The 15,688-nt window shown below is 44.6% G+C and overlaps 1 protein-coding gene across 3 annotated transcripts; it reads right to left on the bottom strand.

The window, feature by feature from the left end:
* Positions 1-3,004: 3,004 nt before the first annotated feature.
* LOC134345041 (zinc finger protein 229-like) lies at positions 3,005-14,733 on the bottom strand. 3 transcript variants are annotated; one of them, XM_063045177.1, is made up of 3 exons: positions 14,606-14,733; positions 5,463-7,048; positions 3,005-3,472 (listed from the first exon to the last, which is right to left on the bottom strand). In XM_063045177.1, the coding sequence occupies exons 2-3, from the start codon at positions 6,639-6,641 to the stop codon at positions 3,344-3,346; spliced, it is 1,308 nt and encodes a 435-aa protein (XP_062901247.1). In that variant the 5' UTR covers positions 6,642-7,048; positions 14,606-14,733; the 3' UTR covers positions 3,005-3,343. The 3 variants fall into 3 exon arrangements, with proteins under 3 accessions (XP_062901247.1, XP_062901248.1, XP_062901249.1); XM_063045178.1 differs by lacking the exon at positions 14,606-14,733 and adding an exon at positions 13,665-13,718; XM_063045179.1 differs by having other exon boundaries at positions 3,336-7,048.
* Between the last annotated feature and the right edge of the window lie 955 nt (positions 14,734-15,688).

Here is a 15,688-nt window from a genome sequence, read left to right as displayed (position 1 = left end):
GGAATTGATGGCTTTGTGGCAAGATTTGTGGATGATACAAAGATAGCTGGAGGTGTTGGTAGTGCTGAGGAACCAATGTGATTGCAGCAGGACACAGACAAATTTGAAGAATGGGCAAAAATGTGGCAGATGGAATACAATATTGAGAAATGTACGATAATGAATGTTGGCAAGATTAGGGAGAAGGTTCAAACAGAAGTACAGAAGGAAATATGAGTTCTCCATCAAGACTCCCATTAGGTTAATTTACAGGCTGAGCCTGTGGTGAAGGCAAATGCAATGCTGGCATTTATTTAAAGTGAAGTAGAATATATAAGCAAGGAGATAATGCTGGCTGTTTGTAAGACATAGGCTGTACTTGGAGAATTTGGGACCCATATCTCAGAAAGGGTGTGTTGACATTGGGGAGAGTCCAGAGGATGTTCAAGATGATTCCAGGAATGAAGGGGTTAAGATATGAGGTGCATTTGCCAGCCTTGGGCCTGTACTCCTGCACTGATCTATGTTTAATAAATGCGGGTGGAGGGGGGTAAATCTCACTGAAACTCATCGAATGGGGAAAGGTCTAGAGAGTGGATGAGGTGAGGACTTTTCCTATGGTGGGGTAGTCATAACAGTGGGCACAGCCTCAAAACTGAGGAGTGACCTTTTAGAACAGTTAAGGAAGATTTCATTTAGTCAGACAGCAGTGAATCTGTGGAATTCTATAACACAGAGGGCAGTGGGGGCCCAGTCTGTGGGTACATTTCAGGCATAAGCTAATAGCTTGCTGATCCATCAGGGCATTACAGGATATGCCGAGGAGGCAGGTGCATGGGGTTGAGTGAGAACCCGGATCAGCCACGACAGAACGGCAGTGCAGACTTGATGGGGTTGAATAGCCTCATTCTGCTCCTATGCTTTATGGTCTTGTACTGCTAGTGTCTTACACAGTGAAGATTGACACAAAATACTTATTATATTCGGCCACTTTCTTTGCTCTATTACTAACTCGCCAGCATCATCTTCCAGTGGTACAATATCAACTCTTGCCTCTTTTACTCTTTATATATCTGAAAAAAAATTTGATACTTGATATTATTGGCTCGCTTACCTTAATTTTTCATCTTTTGTCTCCTGTTTTTTTTTGTTTGCTGTCTCCTGTTGGTTATGTAAAAGCTTTCTAATCCTCTAACTCCCCCAATTTTCTTGCTATATTACATGACCCTGCTTTTGCTTTTATCGAAAACAGGAGAAAATCTGTGGATGCTGGAAATCCAAGCAACACATACACAAAATGCTGGAGGAACCTTGGAGGCCAGGCAGCATATATGGGAAACAGTAAACAGTGGCCATTTCGGGCCAAGATCCTTAATCAAGACGGGGGGGGGGGGGGGGGGAAGATGAGACATCGGAGGAAGAAGTGTGGAGGTGAAAGGGGTGGAGGAAGTGGTAGGTGATAGGTGAAACTGGGAGAGGGGGAGTTGTGAAGGAAAACTTCTTAGGATATAATTTCCTTCACGATTCTCGAAAGATCATTGCTAATGCCTCCACATCTCCTCCACCAACTCTTTCAGATCTCTGGGGTGTACACCATCTGGTCCAGGTGACCTATTTACCTTCAGATCTTTGTTTCCCAAGAACCTTACCTTCCAAGTAATGTAACTTTACACGTTTTGGCCACTGACATCTGGGACTTCAATATACCTGCCAGTGTCTTTGACAGATAAGAGTAATGTACAATGCTTAATCAGTTCATCTGCCATTACCTTGCACCCCCACCCCATTACTACCTCTCCAGCATCATGGTCTGATATCCACTTCCACTTTTACTGTATATGTACCCGAAGAAAAATTTAGTACTCTCTTCTATATCACTGCCTAGCTCACCTATGTATTCCATCTTTTCCTTAATTATTTTGTATTCTGTTTGTTTTTAAAAGCTTCCCAATCCTCTAACTTGCGAGTAATTTTTGCTCTATGCCCTCTCTTTGGTTTTTATGTTGTCTTTGGTTTCTCTTATCAGCCACGGTTTTGTCACCTTACCTTTAGAATACTAATTCCTCTTTGCGTGTGCGTGTGTACACACACTGTGCCTTCTGAATTGCTTCCAGAAATTCCAGCCATCGCTGCTGTTTTCATCCCTGCCTGTGTTATTTTCAAATCATTTTTGACCAATTCTTCTCTCGTGCTCAAATTCTCTTTATTCCACATCTGACTTTAGCTTCTTCTCTAATGTCAAGGTGACTTTGATAATATTAAGATCACTTGCCCCTAAGGGTTTGTTGAACTTAAGTGACCTAATTAATTCCAGTTCATTACAACACCCAATCCAGAATAGCTGATCCCCAACTGGGCTCAACCACGAGCTGCTCTAAAAAAGCATCTTGCAGGCACTCAGGGAATTCATCTTCTTGAGACCAACACCATCCTAATTTTCCTAATCACCTGCATGACAATCCTCCCATGACTATTGTAACATTGCCCTTTTGGCACATTTTCTATCTCCCATTAGCAAGTATGTGGTCCACAAATTACACTGTTTGGAGGTCTCTATACAATTCCCATCAGGATTTTTTTAAAACATTTGCTGTTCCTTAATTCTACCCACAGATTCTACACCTTCCAATGCTATGCCCCCTTGTTCTAATGATTTTATTCAATATTTTACCAACAGAGCCACACTACCCTACTACTGGCTTGTTATTTCAAGAAACACAAGTATCTGGGAAACAAGAGGACCTGCAGATGCAAGAAATCTACAGAAATACACACAAAGTGCTGGAGGAGCTCAGCAAGTCAGGCAGCATCTATGGATGGGAATCAACATTTTGGGCCAAGATCCTTTTTCAGGACTCTTGATACCCAAGTATTTGGAATATCAATGAACAAAGAAAATAAAAAGTAGTGTGAAATACAGAAAACCTTTGATAAAATTTAGTCAAGGCTTAAAAAAAACTGCCAAACAGAGCTAAATAGTTAACAAACACAACAAAGGCAATAAACACTTTCATCAATACCGACACTGACTTTTTTTAATGAAAAGATCTTGGTCCTATTTCAATTAGTAAAATTTACAAAGAAAAATAACAACTGCAATGACAACTTTAGAGAAGACTATTTACACTCAAACCTACTTAGGTTTACACTACCTTGGACAGATGGAGGAAGAGGAATAACACACATGAACAAAAATCACACAACAGTCAAATAAAACAGAATTCTAAGTATATATTTTCATCAAAAATGAACATGATTCAATGCTCTGTGTGTGTATATGCAATTGTGATAAGAAATACAGACCAGAAAACTTAAATGAGAAGCTAACTCAGAAAAAAATGAATCATCACTATGGAAGAAAACATTAACCAGTGGAATGAGTATGACCCTCCATGGGAGACATCCCAATGATCTGAGCAGATGAGATGGTGACAAGGAAGCATCGAGCACCTGCCTGAGAGTTGGAGACCTCTTCCCAGAAACGGAGGGATTCCTTGCAGAAACACAGGACAAGGTGGTTAACAAAAAGAAAAAAAATCAAAAATACACACAATACAAACAAACAAGGCAGTAAATGCAGAAAATGCCAGGAGAAACCAGACACAATCCAACACATTCCAGGATCCTGCAGCAGTTTAACTCAATCTGATTACTTATGAAGGTACAATCAAGTGGCAAATATCATTCACCAAAATATAGCTTTAAAATACAAACTCTTGAATTACCACCATAACTTCATTAAGGCACCATAAATTCAGGCCTGATCCAGTTAGGGACAGAATTTCACAATTTATCTGGTAATCAATACATTATTACAGATGGGATAATCTAAAACAACCATCCACATATAATATTACAGGATAAACAAGCAGGAACAACTCCCTCAATAGATAAAACCATTCTCACCAGTGGAGCACCTCACCACATGCATTGTTTGTGTCATCAGTCAGACAACTGAATTATTTTCTGTCAGATCAGCTTCCAAATGTTACTACTCTGTCACTCACTGCCATGCCTTGCTGTTGATTCCCTTCTCCTCATCATACGTTCCTACTCCGACCATCGTCTAGAGCCCCAATCTCTGGCCTGTACAGAACTGCCTCTGGTTTCTGACCCTGCTTCGGTGAACATTCAACTGATGCTTTCCCATTCTGCTTTCAGCCTTTAGAGGACAGTGGTGTTTTCAACAACCCTTTAGAAGTAGGGAAAATGATCCATAATGTGGAAATGAGTCATGACTAAGGAGGTTAACTACCAATGTTATTCTTCCTCAGCCCAGAGATTAGAGGGGCGAAGAACTTCTCAGACAGAACTGCAGTCAGCTCGACTTCTTCAGTCTGCAGAAAATTCAAGGGAAACCGCTTCACCCACAGAGTGGTGACTGCAACCCATCACCACACGGACAGCGAGAGATGAATAACAGGGGAGGATTTAAAAGGACTTTCGTGGAACTGAATCACTGGCAGGTTCCAGCAGGCCTGAGTACACTAGCTGTGTTATAAATTCACTAAGTACCAAAGACATGGTTTAAATTTGAACCGATTTATTTTGTCTCAGATCTAGAACATTAAGCTCCAGTCACATTAAAGATGAATGTGCAGCAGAAGAATCTCCTCCCATGCCCAGTGACCAGGGTGCAGAACTGGGTGTGGTGAGCAGCAGCAATAATAGCAGAGTTCAGCACCGACAGTCACTCTCGAAATTGCATTCAGCACAGTGATGGATAAATATCCAACATGCAGCTTATTGCAAGTTTCTCCCCAGTGTGAAACGGGTAGTGTGTCGTAAGTGTAACATGCTATAAGGTTTCACTGCTCATGTAATGGCTCTCTGTAATGTTTCACTGCTGAGGTAATGGTTTCCCTGTAGCAGCAATGTTTAGATTACGGCTAGAGATAACAGAGTTTTGGAGTGCGGGGCTATCCAGTGACAGAAATGTTCTTTCTTGTCAGTCTGGAAGACAGATTTTCGTGGTTTTTTGCTGGGGAGAGATGAGAAGACGTGAATGGAGAGAGTTGGCCCTTTTTCTTTTTTTTGTTTACTTCACTAACCCTACAGTCAAAGTAAGAATGATAAAGCTCAATCGTTTAATCCCATATTGTGTACTGTTTGTTATTTTGGGGTACTGATTTGTAACAGGGCACACATCATGCAGCATCCACCCAAATGAGATTTCTTAAGTTCGGCCGGGCTGGGGGGCTATCACCCCCTATATTAAGCTGCGAGAGTTACACAAGGTTAGATGACTGAGTGAATCGCTTCCTGCATTCACAGCAGGTGAACAGCCTCTCCCCAGTGTGAACTCAATGATGCACATTTGGTTGATTTGGCTGAGAGAATCTCTTCCCTAAGTCTGAGCAGGTGATCAGCCTCTACCCAGTATGAACTTGCTGGTGTCTCAGTAGATGTGATGACCGAGTGAATCCCTTCCCACACACTGAGCAGGGGAATGGCCTCTCCCCAGTGTGAACACGCTGATGTACCTTAAGTTGAGATGACGAAGAGAATCCCTTCCAACAGTCTGAGCAGGGGAACGGCCGCTCCCCAGTGTGAGCAGACCAGTGTGCTTGTAGGTGGGATGACTGAGTGAATCCTTTCCCACATTCTGAGCAGGTGAACGGCCTCTCCCCAGTGTGAACTCGCTGATGTACATTTAGTTGAGATGACAAAGTGAATCCCTTCCCACAGTCTGAGCAGGTGAATGGCCTCTCCCCGGTGTGAACTCGCTGATGAACCTTCAGTTGGGATAAGCAAATGAATCCCTTCCCACAGTCTGAGCAGGTGAACGGCCTCTCCCCAGTGTGAACTCGCTGGTGTACCTTCATTTGGGATGAGCAAGTGAATCCCTTCCCACAGTCTGAGCAGGTGAATGGCCACTGCCTGGTGTGAACTGACTGGTGTCTCAGTAGCTGAGATGACAAAGTGAATCCCTTCCCACAGACCGAGCAGGTGAATGGCCTCTCCCCAGTGTGAACTCGCTGATGCACCTTCAGTTCAGATGAGCATGTGAATCCCTTCCCACAGTCCGAGCAGGTGAACGGCCACTCACCGGTGTGAACTCTCTGATGTACCTTCAGTTTAGATGACCGAGTGAATCCCTTCCCACAGTCTGAGCAGGTGAATGGCCTCTCTCCATTGTGAACTCGTTGATGTAGCTTCAGTTTAGATGAGCAAGTGAATACCTTCCCACAGTCCGAGCAGGTGAACAGACGCTCCCTGGTGTGAACTCGCTGGTGAGCCATTAGGGTGGATGACCGAGTGAATCCTTTCCCACAGTCTGAGCAGGTGAATGGCCTCTCTCCAGTGTGAACTAACCGGTGTCTCTGTAGGTGAAATAACTTAGTGAATTCCCTCCCACAGTCTGAGCAGGTGAATGGCCTCTCCCCAGTGTGAACTCTTTGATGTACCTTCAGTTGACATGACTGAGTGAAACCCTTCCCACAGTCTGAGCAGGTGAATGGCCTCTCTCCAGTGTGAACTCGCTGATGTACCTTCAGTTCAGATGAGCAAGTGAATCCCTTCCCACAGTCCAAGCAGGTGAATGGCCTCTCCCCAGTGTGAACTGACTGGTGTCTCAGTAGGTGAGATGATTTAGTGAATCCCTTCCCACAGTCCGAGCAGGTGAACGGCCGCTCCCCGGTGTGAACTCGCCGGTGAGCCATTTGGTGAGATGACCGAGTGAATTCTTCCCCACAAATTCAGCAGATGACCAGCCTCTGCCCAATGTGAACTGACTGGTGAGTCCACAGGTGGGATGACCGACTGATTCCCTTCTCACCCATAGAACAGATGAATGGCCTTGTCCCAGTGTGAACTTGCTGACATACCTTCAGCTGAGATGACAGATGAATCCATTCCCACTGTCTGAGCAGATGATTGGGTTCCCCCCTGTGTAAAATGACGGGCGTACCAGTCGGTCAGATGATCGAGTGAATCCTTCCCCACAGTCTGAGCAGGAAGGATGATCCAGCGATTCGCTTGCTCCACTTCTTAAATATCTGGACAGAGACAACAAAACTGGTGTGTCGTGTTCGAGATTCCCGTAGACAAATTCCTTGTCATTTTTAACCTGTAAAAAGATTTACAAAATCTATCAATGGGTGTAGGACAACATTTCAGATGAGATCACTTGAGTTGTTAAGGTGTGATCTGGCATCACACTGTTACAGTAAAGTTCAAGCCAAGTTGCGGAGAGAAATCATCTTCTAAATGGGCAAAGTGCTGGTATCTGGAATGACCATCAAATTCTCTGATGCTCTTCCTGTCTCTAGAAGAATGGGGCATTTCTGCCTTCTCCAATCTGTGACCTGGCTCAGTTTGACTCTCTCCATTGGTATTATTCCCTGTTCCCAATGAGCTGCATGGGTTTCTGGCCCCACAGTAACTGAAACACTCTCACGCAAATAGCCGGCAGTGCATTCCACGCACCCACCACTCTCTGTGTAAAAAACTTACCCCTGACATCCCCTCGCAAGCACCTATCTCCAAGCACCTATCTTCAAGCACCTTAAAACAATGTTCCCTCGTGTTAGCCATTTCAGTCCTGGGAAAAAATCCTCTGGCTTTCTACACAATCAATGCCCTCATCATCTTATACATCTAAAAAAGGCTCTAAACACAAGCAAGGAAATTATACATTGCTTTGAGGATTTGTTAGAAGTTATCAAAATTATGAGGGTATAGATAGGGTAAACGCAAGCAGCTTTTTCCACTGAGGTTGGGTGGGATGACTATCAGAGGTCATGGCTAAGTGGGGAAGGTGAAAATTTAATGGGAACATTTGGAAAAGCTCTTTACTGAAATTGTTCTGAAAGTGTGGAATGAGATGCCAGCAAAAGTGTTGAATATGAGCTGGGTTTCACTATTTAAAAGAAGTTTGGATGGGAGCCTGGATGGTAGGGGTATGGAGGGCGATGGTCCCGGTGCAGGTAGTTGCATTAGACAGCTTAAATGTTTTTTCACCATTGACTAGATGGGCCAAATAGCCTGTTTCTGTACTGAACTTCTCCATGTTTCTATGACAGAGAAGCTGGCCAAACTTGTTTGGAAGGGAAAACTGGTAGGAGTGAAAATGGAGCAGCAATGGATGGAGTTTCTGGGAGCAATTTAGAAGCTGAGTGATAGATACATCCCAAAGAAGTAGAAGCATTCGAAAGGCAGGAGGACACAAATGGGGCTGAAATGAGAAGCCCAAGCCAACATAAAAGCCAAAGAGAGGACAAACAAATGAGCAAAAAGTATTGGGAAGCCTTTAGAAATCAACAGAAAAAAAATCCGATGAGCTCAGGGTGTGAAGTTATGATACTGCAGTCATTAATGAGTCTTGGCAGCACCCAACAGTCTGAGGCATTTAGAGGAACAAAATATCCGGGGTCTCAATATCTCCTGAAAACCAAGGTACCCTGCACCAGTTACCTTTCAACCTTTATTGTGGCAGGCACGTATAAACTCTACACCGTCAAAATTTCACTTCTGAAGTCCTCCCACTTACCAAGTACTGCTTTGCCAGAAAACAGCCTGTCCCAAACCACACTTGTCAGATCCTTTCTCATACCATCAAAATTGACCTTTCTCCAATTTAGAATCTCAACCCGTGGTCCAGACATCTCTTTTTCCATGTTTACTTTGAATTTCATGGCATTATGATGACTAATTTCTGTCACTTCAGCCCTGGATCATTTCCTAACAGCTTACTGCACACTTCTACGTCAGGAATTCTACGTACTGATTAAGGGCACATTTGACAAACTCTACCCCTCTAGTCCTTTTACAGTATGGGAGTCCCAGTCAATATACGTAAAGTTAAAATCACTTACTGAATCAACCTTTGTTTCTTGGCATGGTCTGCGATCTCTCTACAAATTTGTTCCTCTAAATCCCTCAGACTGTTGGGTGCAACCAAGTCCCAATAATGGCTACAATATCATAATTCCCTGTCCTGAGCTCATCTGGCTTTCCTACAATGCTTCTTGCATTGTGATATACAGAGCTCAGAACATTCATCGCACCATTCTCTGACTCTGTCTGAGGTCTGAACAACACCTGACAAGAAAACAAACTCTCCCTCATTGTCACAAAGACAAAGGAGCTGATTGTGGATTACAGGAGGAATGGAGACAGGCTAAACCCTATTGACATCAATGGATCTGGGGTTGAGAGGGACATCACCAAGGATCTCACATGGTCTGTACATGCCGGCTGTGTTGTGAAAAGAGCACAGAGCACCTCTTTCACCTCAGATGGTTGAAGAAGTTTGGGATGAGGCCCCAAATCCTAAGAACTTTCTACAGAGACACAATTGAGAGCATCCTGACTGGCTGCATCACTGCCTGGTATGGGAACTATACTTCCCTTAATTACAGGACTCTGCAGAGAGTGGTGCGGACAGCCCAGCGCATCTGTAGATGTGAACTTCCCACTATTCAGGACAGTTACAGAGACAGGTGTGTAAAAAGGGCCCAAAGGATATTGGGGACCCAAATTCACTACAACCAGAAACAGTTCCTGCTGCTACCATCCAGGAAACGGTACCACGGCAAAATACCAACAGGCACCGGGACATCATCTTCTACCAGGCCATCAGACTAATTAACTGATTTCTATATTATATTGACTTCCTATGTACAAACTATTTATTATAAATTACTATAAATTACACATTGCACATTTAGACAGAAACCTAACATAAAGAATTCTACTCCTCATGTCTATGAGGGATGTATGTAATAAAGTCAGTTCAATTCAATTCACCCTCTCCACTATCTGTTCTGTCATTCTGGTTCCCATTTCCCCTGCAACTTATTTTAACCACATCACCCCACCCCACCCCACACACACACTAGTTCCAGGAAGCTTTACCACTAGGATATTAGTCCCCTTCCTGTTCTGACCCCCTAACTAACGAATCTCCTATCACCCCTTTGACTTTACACTGCCAGGTAATCCCTCCCAACAGTTTCTAAAGTGGTCCACCTGTTGTTGTGGGGGATGGCCACAAGAGAACTCTGCGATGGGTATTCAACCTCATTCCCCTTCCTGACCTCTCACGCAGTTTCCTGAATCTTCCACCTTGGGTGTAACTCACCTCTCTTCATGTCATATGTATCATCCGCTCCAACTCCTGGATGATCCAGAATTCATCCACTTCCAGCTCCAACTCCTTAAAGCTGAAAATACATCTTGCATGTGTGGTCTCCACACCTTCCCACCAATGTTCCCTCTAATTTGTAATGACCAGTGTGCACAAAAATCTTGTACTGGGCATTTTTTTTTTACCTAGTGACAACATGTGCACAGTGAACTTATATAGAGAGGTATTCATTTTAACAGCTAGCAAATCACTGTCCATAAGAACTTTGATCTCCTCTGAGTTCGATCGAGTTCATCTGCAGCCTCACACAAACTATGTAGCAGGCCTGTAGCGGGTAAAGGATTTTCTCACCAGGGCTATATGTGATTTTTTTTTAAATGATGCTTTAAAATGTCAGATTTTCAAATATCACTCTATTTCTTCCCACTTGCAAATTCTCCAGCAACTTTTGCATTGCGACAATACACACAGGTAACACCAGTTTCTGTATTGGACATAAACATTTCCCCTGAACCCTGCCCCAGGTGACTGACGGTGGTGAACTCATTGATGGCAATGCCAATAAATATGAGGTGAAGGTAACACATATAAAAATTGCTGGTGAACGCAGCAGGCCAGGCAGCATCTCTAGGAAGAGGTACAATCGACGTTTCGGGCCGACACCCTTCGTCAGGACTAACTGAAAGAAGAGCTAGTAAGGGATTTGAAAGTGGGAGGGGGAGGGGGAGGGGGAGATCCAAAATGATAGGAGAAGACAGGAGGGGGAGGGATGGAGCCAAGAGCTGGACGGGTGATTGGCAAAAGGGATATGAGAGGATCATGGGACAGGAGGCCAAGGGAGAAAGAAAAGGGGAGGGGGGGGAAAAGCCCAGAGGATGGGCAAGGGGCATAGTGAGAGGCACAGAGGGAGAAAAAGGAGAGAGAGAAAAAGAATGTGTGTATATAAATAATTAACGGATGGGGTACGAGGGGAAGGTGGGGCATTAGCAGAAGTTTGAGAAATCAATGTTCATGCCGTCAGGTTGGAGGCTACCAAGACGGAATATAAGGTGTTGTTCCTCCATCCTGAGTGTGGCTTGATTATGGGGAGCAAGGACATGGTGAATTGATTATGGGGAGCAAGGACATGGCAGACCAGTTGAATAATTACTTTGGTTCTGTCTTCACTAAGGAGGACATAAATAATCTTCTGGAAATAGTAGGGGACAGAGGGTCCAGTGAGATGGAGGAACTGAGGGAAATACATGTTAGTGGGGAAGTGGTGTTAGGTAAATTGAAGGGATTAAAGGCAGATAAATCCCCAGGGCCAGATGGTCTGCATCCTAGAGTGCTTAAGGAAGTAGCCCAAGAAATAGTGGATACATTACTGATAATTTTTCAAAACTCTTTAGATTCTGGACTAGTTCCTGAGAATTGGAGAGTGGCTAATGTAACCCCACTTTTTAAAAAAGGAGGGAGAGAAAAACCAGGGAATTTATAGACCAGTTAGCCTAACATCGGTGGTGGGGAAACTGCTAGAGTCAGTTATCAAAGATGTGATAACAGCACATTTGGAAAGCGGTGAAATCATCGGACAAAATCAGCATGGATTTGTGAAAGGAAAATCATGTCTGACGAATCTCATAGAATTTTTTGAGGATGTAACTAGTAGAGTGGATAGGGGAGAACCAGTGGATGTGGTATATTTGGATTTTCAAAAGGCTTTTGACAAGGTCCCACACAGGAGATTAGTGTGCAAATTTAAAGCACATGGTATTGGGGTTAAGGTACTGATGTGGATAGAGAATTGGTTGGCAGACAGGAAGCAAAGAGTGGGAATAAACGGGACCTTTTCAGAATGGCAGGCAGTGACTAGTGGGGTACCGCAAGGCTCAGTGCTGGGACCCCGGTTGTTTACAATATATATTAATGACTTGGATGAGGGAATTAAATGCAGCATCTCCAAGTTTGCGGATGACACGAAGCTGGGCGGCAGTGTTAGCTGTGAGGAGGATGCTAAGAGGATGCAGGGTGACTTGGATAGGTTGGGTGAGTGGGCAAATTCATGGCAGATGCAATTTAATGTGGATAAATGTGAAGTTATCCACTTTGGTGGCAAAAACAGGAAAACAGATTATTATCTGAATGGTGGCCGATTAGGAAAAGGGGAGGTGCAATGAGACCTGGGTGTCATTATACACCAGTCATTGAAAGTGGGCATGCAGGTACAGCAGGCGGTGAAAAAGGCGAATGGTATGCTGGCATTTATAGCAAGAGGATTCGAGTACAGGAGCAGGAAGGTACTACTGCAGTTGTACAAGGCCTTGCTGAGACCACACCTGGAGTATTGTATGCAGTTTTGGTCCCCTAATCTGAGGAAAGGCATCCTTGCCATAGAGGGAGTACAAAGAAGGTTCACCAGATTGATTCCTGGGATTGCAGGACTTTCATAAGATGAAAGACTAGATGAACTAGGCTTATACTCATTGGAATTTAGTAGAGTGAGGGGGGATCTGACTGAAACGTATAAAATCCTAAAGGGATTGGACAGGTTAGATGCAGGAAGATTGTTCCTGATGTTGGGGGGGTCCAGAATGAGGGGTCACGGTTTGAGGATAAAGGGGAAGCCTTTTAGGACCGAGATTAGGAAAAACTTCTTCACACAGAGAGTGGTGAATCTGTGGAATTCTCTGCCACAGGAAACAGTTGAGGCCAGTTCATTGGCTATATTTAAGAGGGAGTTAAATATGGCCCTTGTGGCTAAAGGGATCAGGGGGTATGGAGGGAAGGCTGGTACAGGGTTCTGAGTTGGATGATCAGCCATGATCATACTGAATGGCGGTGCAGGCTCGAAGGGCCGAATGGCCTACTCCTGCACCTATTTTCTATGTTTCTATGCTTCATCTTTAGAGTAGAGGAGGCTGTGGATAGACATATCAGAATGGGAATGGGACGGGGAATTAAAATGTGTGGCCACTGGAAAATCCTGCTTTCTCTGGCAGACAGAGCATAAGTGTTCAGCGAAATGATCTCCCAGTCTGCGAGGGGAAGGGAGTCTGTCTCATTGGAGTCTGGCAAATTTGTGCTGTTAATGCTACTTGTTGCCCAGGACAAAGTTGCTTGATATCATTATGTTCCCAGAGAGAATGAGTCAAAACATGTTCTCACGGGAAGAAAGTTCCAGAACAAGAAGAGGTAGAACAAGCAACACACACATACACAATTCTGCAGGAACTCAGCAGGCCAGGCAGCATCTATGCAAAGGGTACTAATGCTGAGTTCCTCCCGCAATTTGTGTGCGTTGCTTGGATTTCCAGCATCTGCAGATTTTCTCTTGTTTGTGATTGGAGGTGCAACAAAGGTGACTTTTTAAACTGCTGATGATGATTTTGTTCCCTTTCTCCGATTCCCAATCCTTGCATTTAGACAGCTGGAGCTCAGCTCTGTCTGAGAGATCCATCGGTTCCCATTCCCTCATCAGCCGGAAGCTCCCCGGGGCCCGTGTACGGATCGTGGGGCTGAGAGAGAGGGACGAGAGCAGGACTGTTCCGGGATTGCGGGCCACGGTGTCCGGAGCTCACAGCAATTGTCTCGAATCCGCAAACTCGACTCTTACCTGTCGCCAAACTCTAAGGCCGTGTGTGTATTGCGCGCATGCGCGATATTCAGGAACATCCGCAACCCTGACGCCTGCGCATTTGATCAGTGCTTCAGCGAAAAGAAAATTGAATCGCAGAGCTTTCTGGGTAATCACAGACCCATTAAAGAATCGGTTCCGTGTCCATACCTCAGTTTTTTTTGTGTAGAAAACTCAGCAGCTCTTTTAACGCAGAAAGCAGCTCCCATAAACAATACACTTAATATCAGCAAACTTCCCGCGTGTCTAATGCCAAAGTAGAAACTTCTTACAAATGCAGATATAAAACACAAGAGATTCTGCTGTTGCTGGTAATGCAGACGCGCACACACAAAATGCTGGAGGAACTCTGCAGTTCAGGCAGCAACTAAGCAGAGAAGTACACAGTCTAGAAATGCTGAAGGGGCTCGGCCTAAACGTTGTCTATTTATTCCTCTCGACATTTGCTGCCTGATCTCTTCTCTGACTAGTTGCAACCTGTCATCACAGGGAGTGAGAAGGGAGCGGCAGGGATAGATTTTGATATACTGATATGGAACAGAAACATGGGCAGGGACAAGATGGGCCGAGTGGCCTCTCTAGTGTACATTCTGAGTGTGGTAGAGATACTAAGTAACTGAGACACGGGATTTGATACAGCCTATCTTTCAAAGCTCTACAATATTAAACACCAGTCTAGCTAGACTAGGGTTCAGTCCTGGGTGCGATGAGCAGCCGCAAGAACTGCAGTATCTGACAGTAACTTCTCCTCATGAACCTGCAGCTGCCTCCAGTCGCCATGATGGTTAAACATTTAACCAGAGCTGATTTGAACTTCCTCCCTGATGTGAAGTTGCTGGTGTTGAAGCAGCGGGGATCATTGAGTAAAACTCTTTGCTCACTCCGAACAGAAATGTGGTCTCTATTTATTGTGAACTCACCGGAGCATCACAAGGTGGGTTAATTGAATGAGTCTCTTCGCACACACAGAGCAGGTGAACTTTCGATTGCCAGTGTGAAGCTGTTAGTGTATCTGCGATGGCCGACTGAATCCCTTCCAAAATGAGAGCCGGTGAATGACATCTCACTGCTATCAACAACAGGGCAATGTATCCAGTCAGATCACGGACATGGACACGTGATTGGGCTCTCCTTGCAGCGAGTGGGGCGCTGTCTTCTCCAGCATCCCCGCCTCCACATTCAAGGATCGGCGACATTCAAGCGCTGGTGAACTGACGGATACAGCAGAACTAAGGTGCTGTTGTGCTGAAGATCCCCATACACAAATCCTTTTACTTTTCTACACTGTTAAAAGTTTACAAAGCATGTCAATGGGTGAAGGACAACATTTCGACTCAGATAATTTTAGTCGTCATGGTGCCTTCTGATAAAAACACTGTCACAGCTCAAAACAATTTGGAGCAACAAGACTTCATCTTCTAACTGGCTACAGTTCCGGCATCAGGCACAATATCAAACTCTCTGCTTCCCTCTCTGTATCAAAATGGATCCTTCCTCCCCTTCATCAGTCTGTGACTTGGCTCAGTTTGTTTGCCTGTCTTCTTCGCATTCTGAGCATGCGCCAAACACCCACTAAGATCACATTTTATTTACACGGCTGCGACTAGAGACTTTCTGATTATTATGTCCCTCCTGGCATTTGACGGTGGTAAACTCAGAGTTAGCAATGGTATTGAACCTCAGGAATAGTTTATTCGACTTTTTCGTTGGAGATCAATAAACTGCCGGTAGTGTGTGGCTGAATGAGCGGGTTGTTTCAGACTGGAAGGAGGTAGCACTTGGAGTAACCCAGAGATCAGTCCCTGACCACAGTTGTTCAGTTTAATGGCTTGGCGGAGGCAGCGAGATGTGAGATGTCCCAGTCTGCTGGTGATGCAGAAAGAGTGGAGTTGGAAGAGGGGAGGCTATTCACATGCAATTTCGTAGCTTTCCCATCAGTTCATAGTGCACTGTGGGACTGCAGTGGTGGGTTCCATTGCTGGGATCAGTGCACAGTCACAGTG

This window comes from Mobula hypostoma, chromosome 4 (genome assembly GCF_963921235.1).
Source record: "Mobula hypostoma chromosome 4, sMobHyp1.1, whole genome shotgun sequence".
In the NCBI taxonomy this organism is placed as follows: Eukaryota; Metazoa; Chordata; class Chondrichthyes; order Myliobatiformes; family Myliobatidae; genus Mobula; species Mobula hypostoma.
Note: the sequence above shows the minus strand (reverse complement) of the source record. Positions and strands in the feature narration are given on the sequence as shown.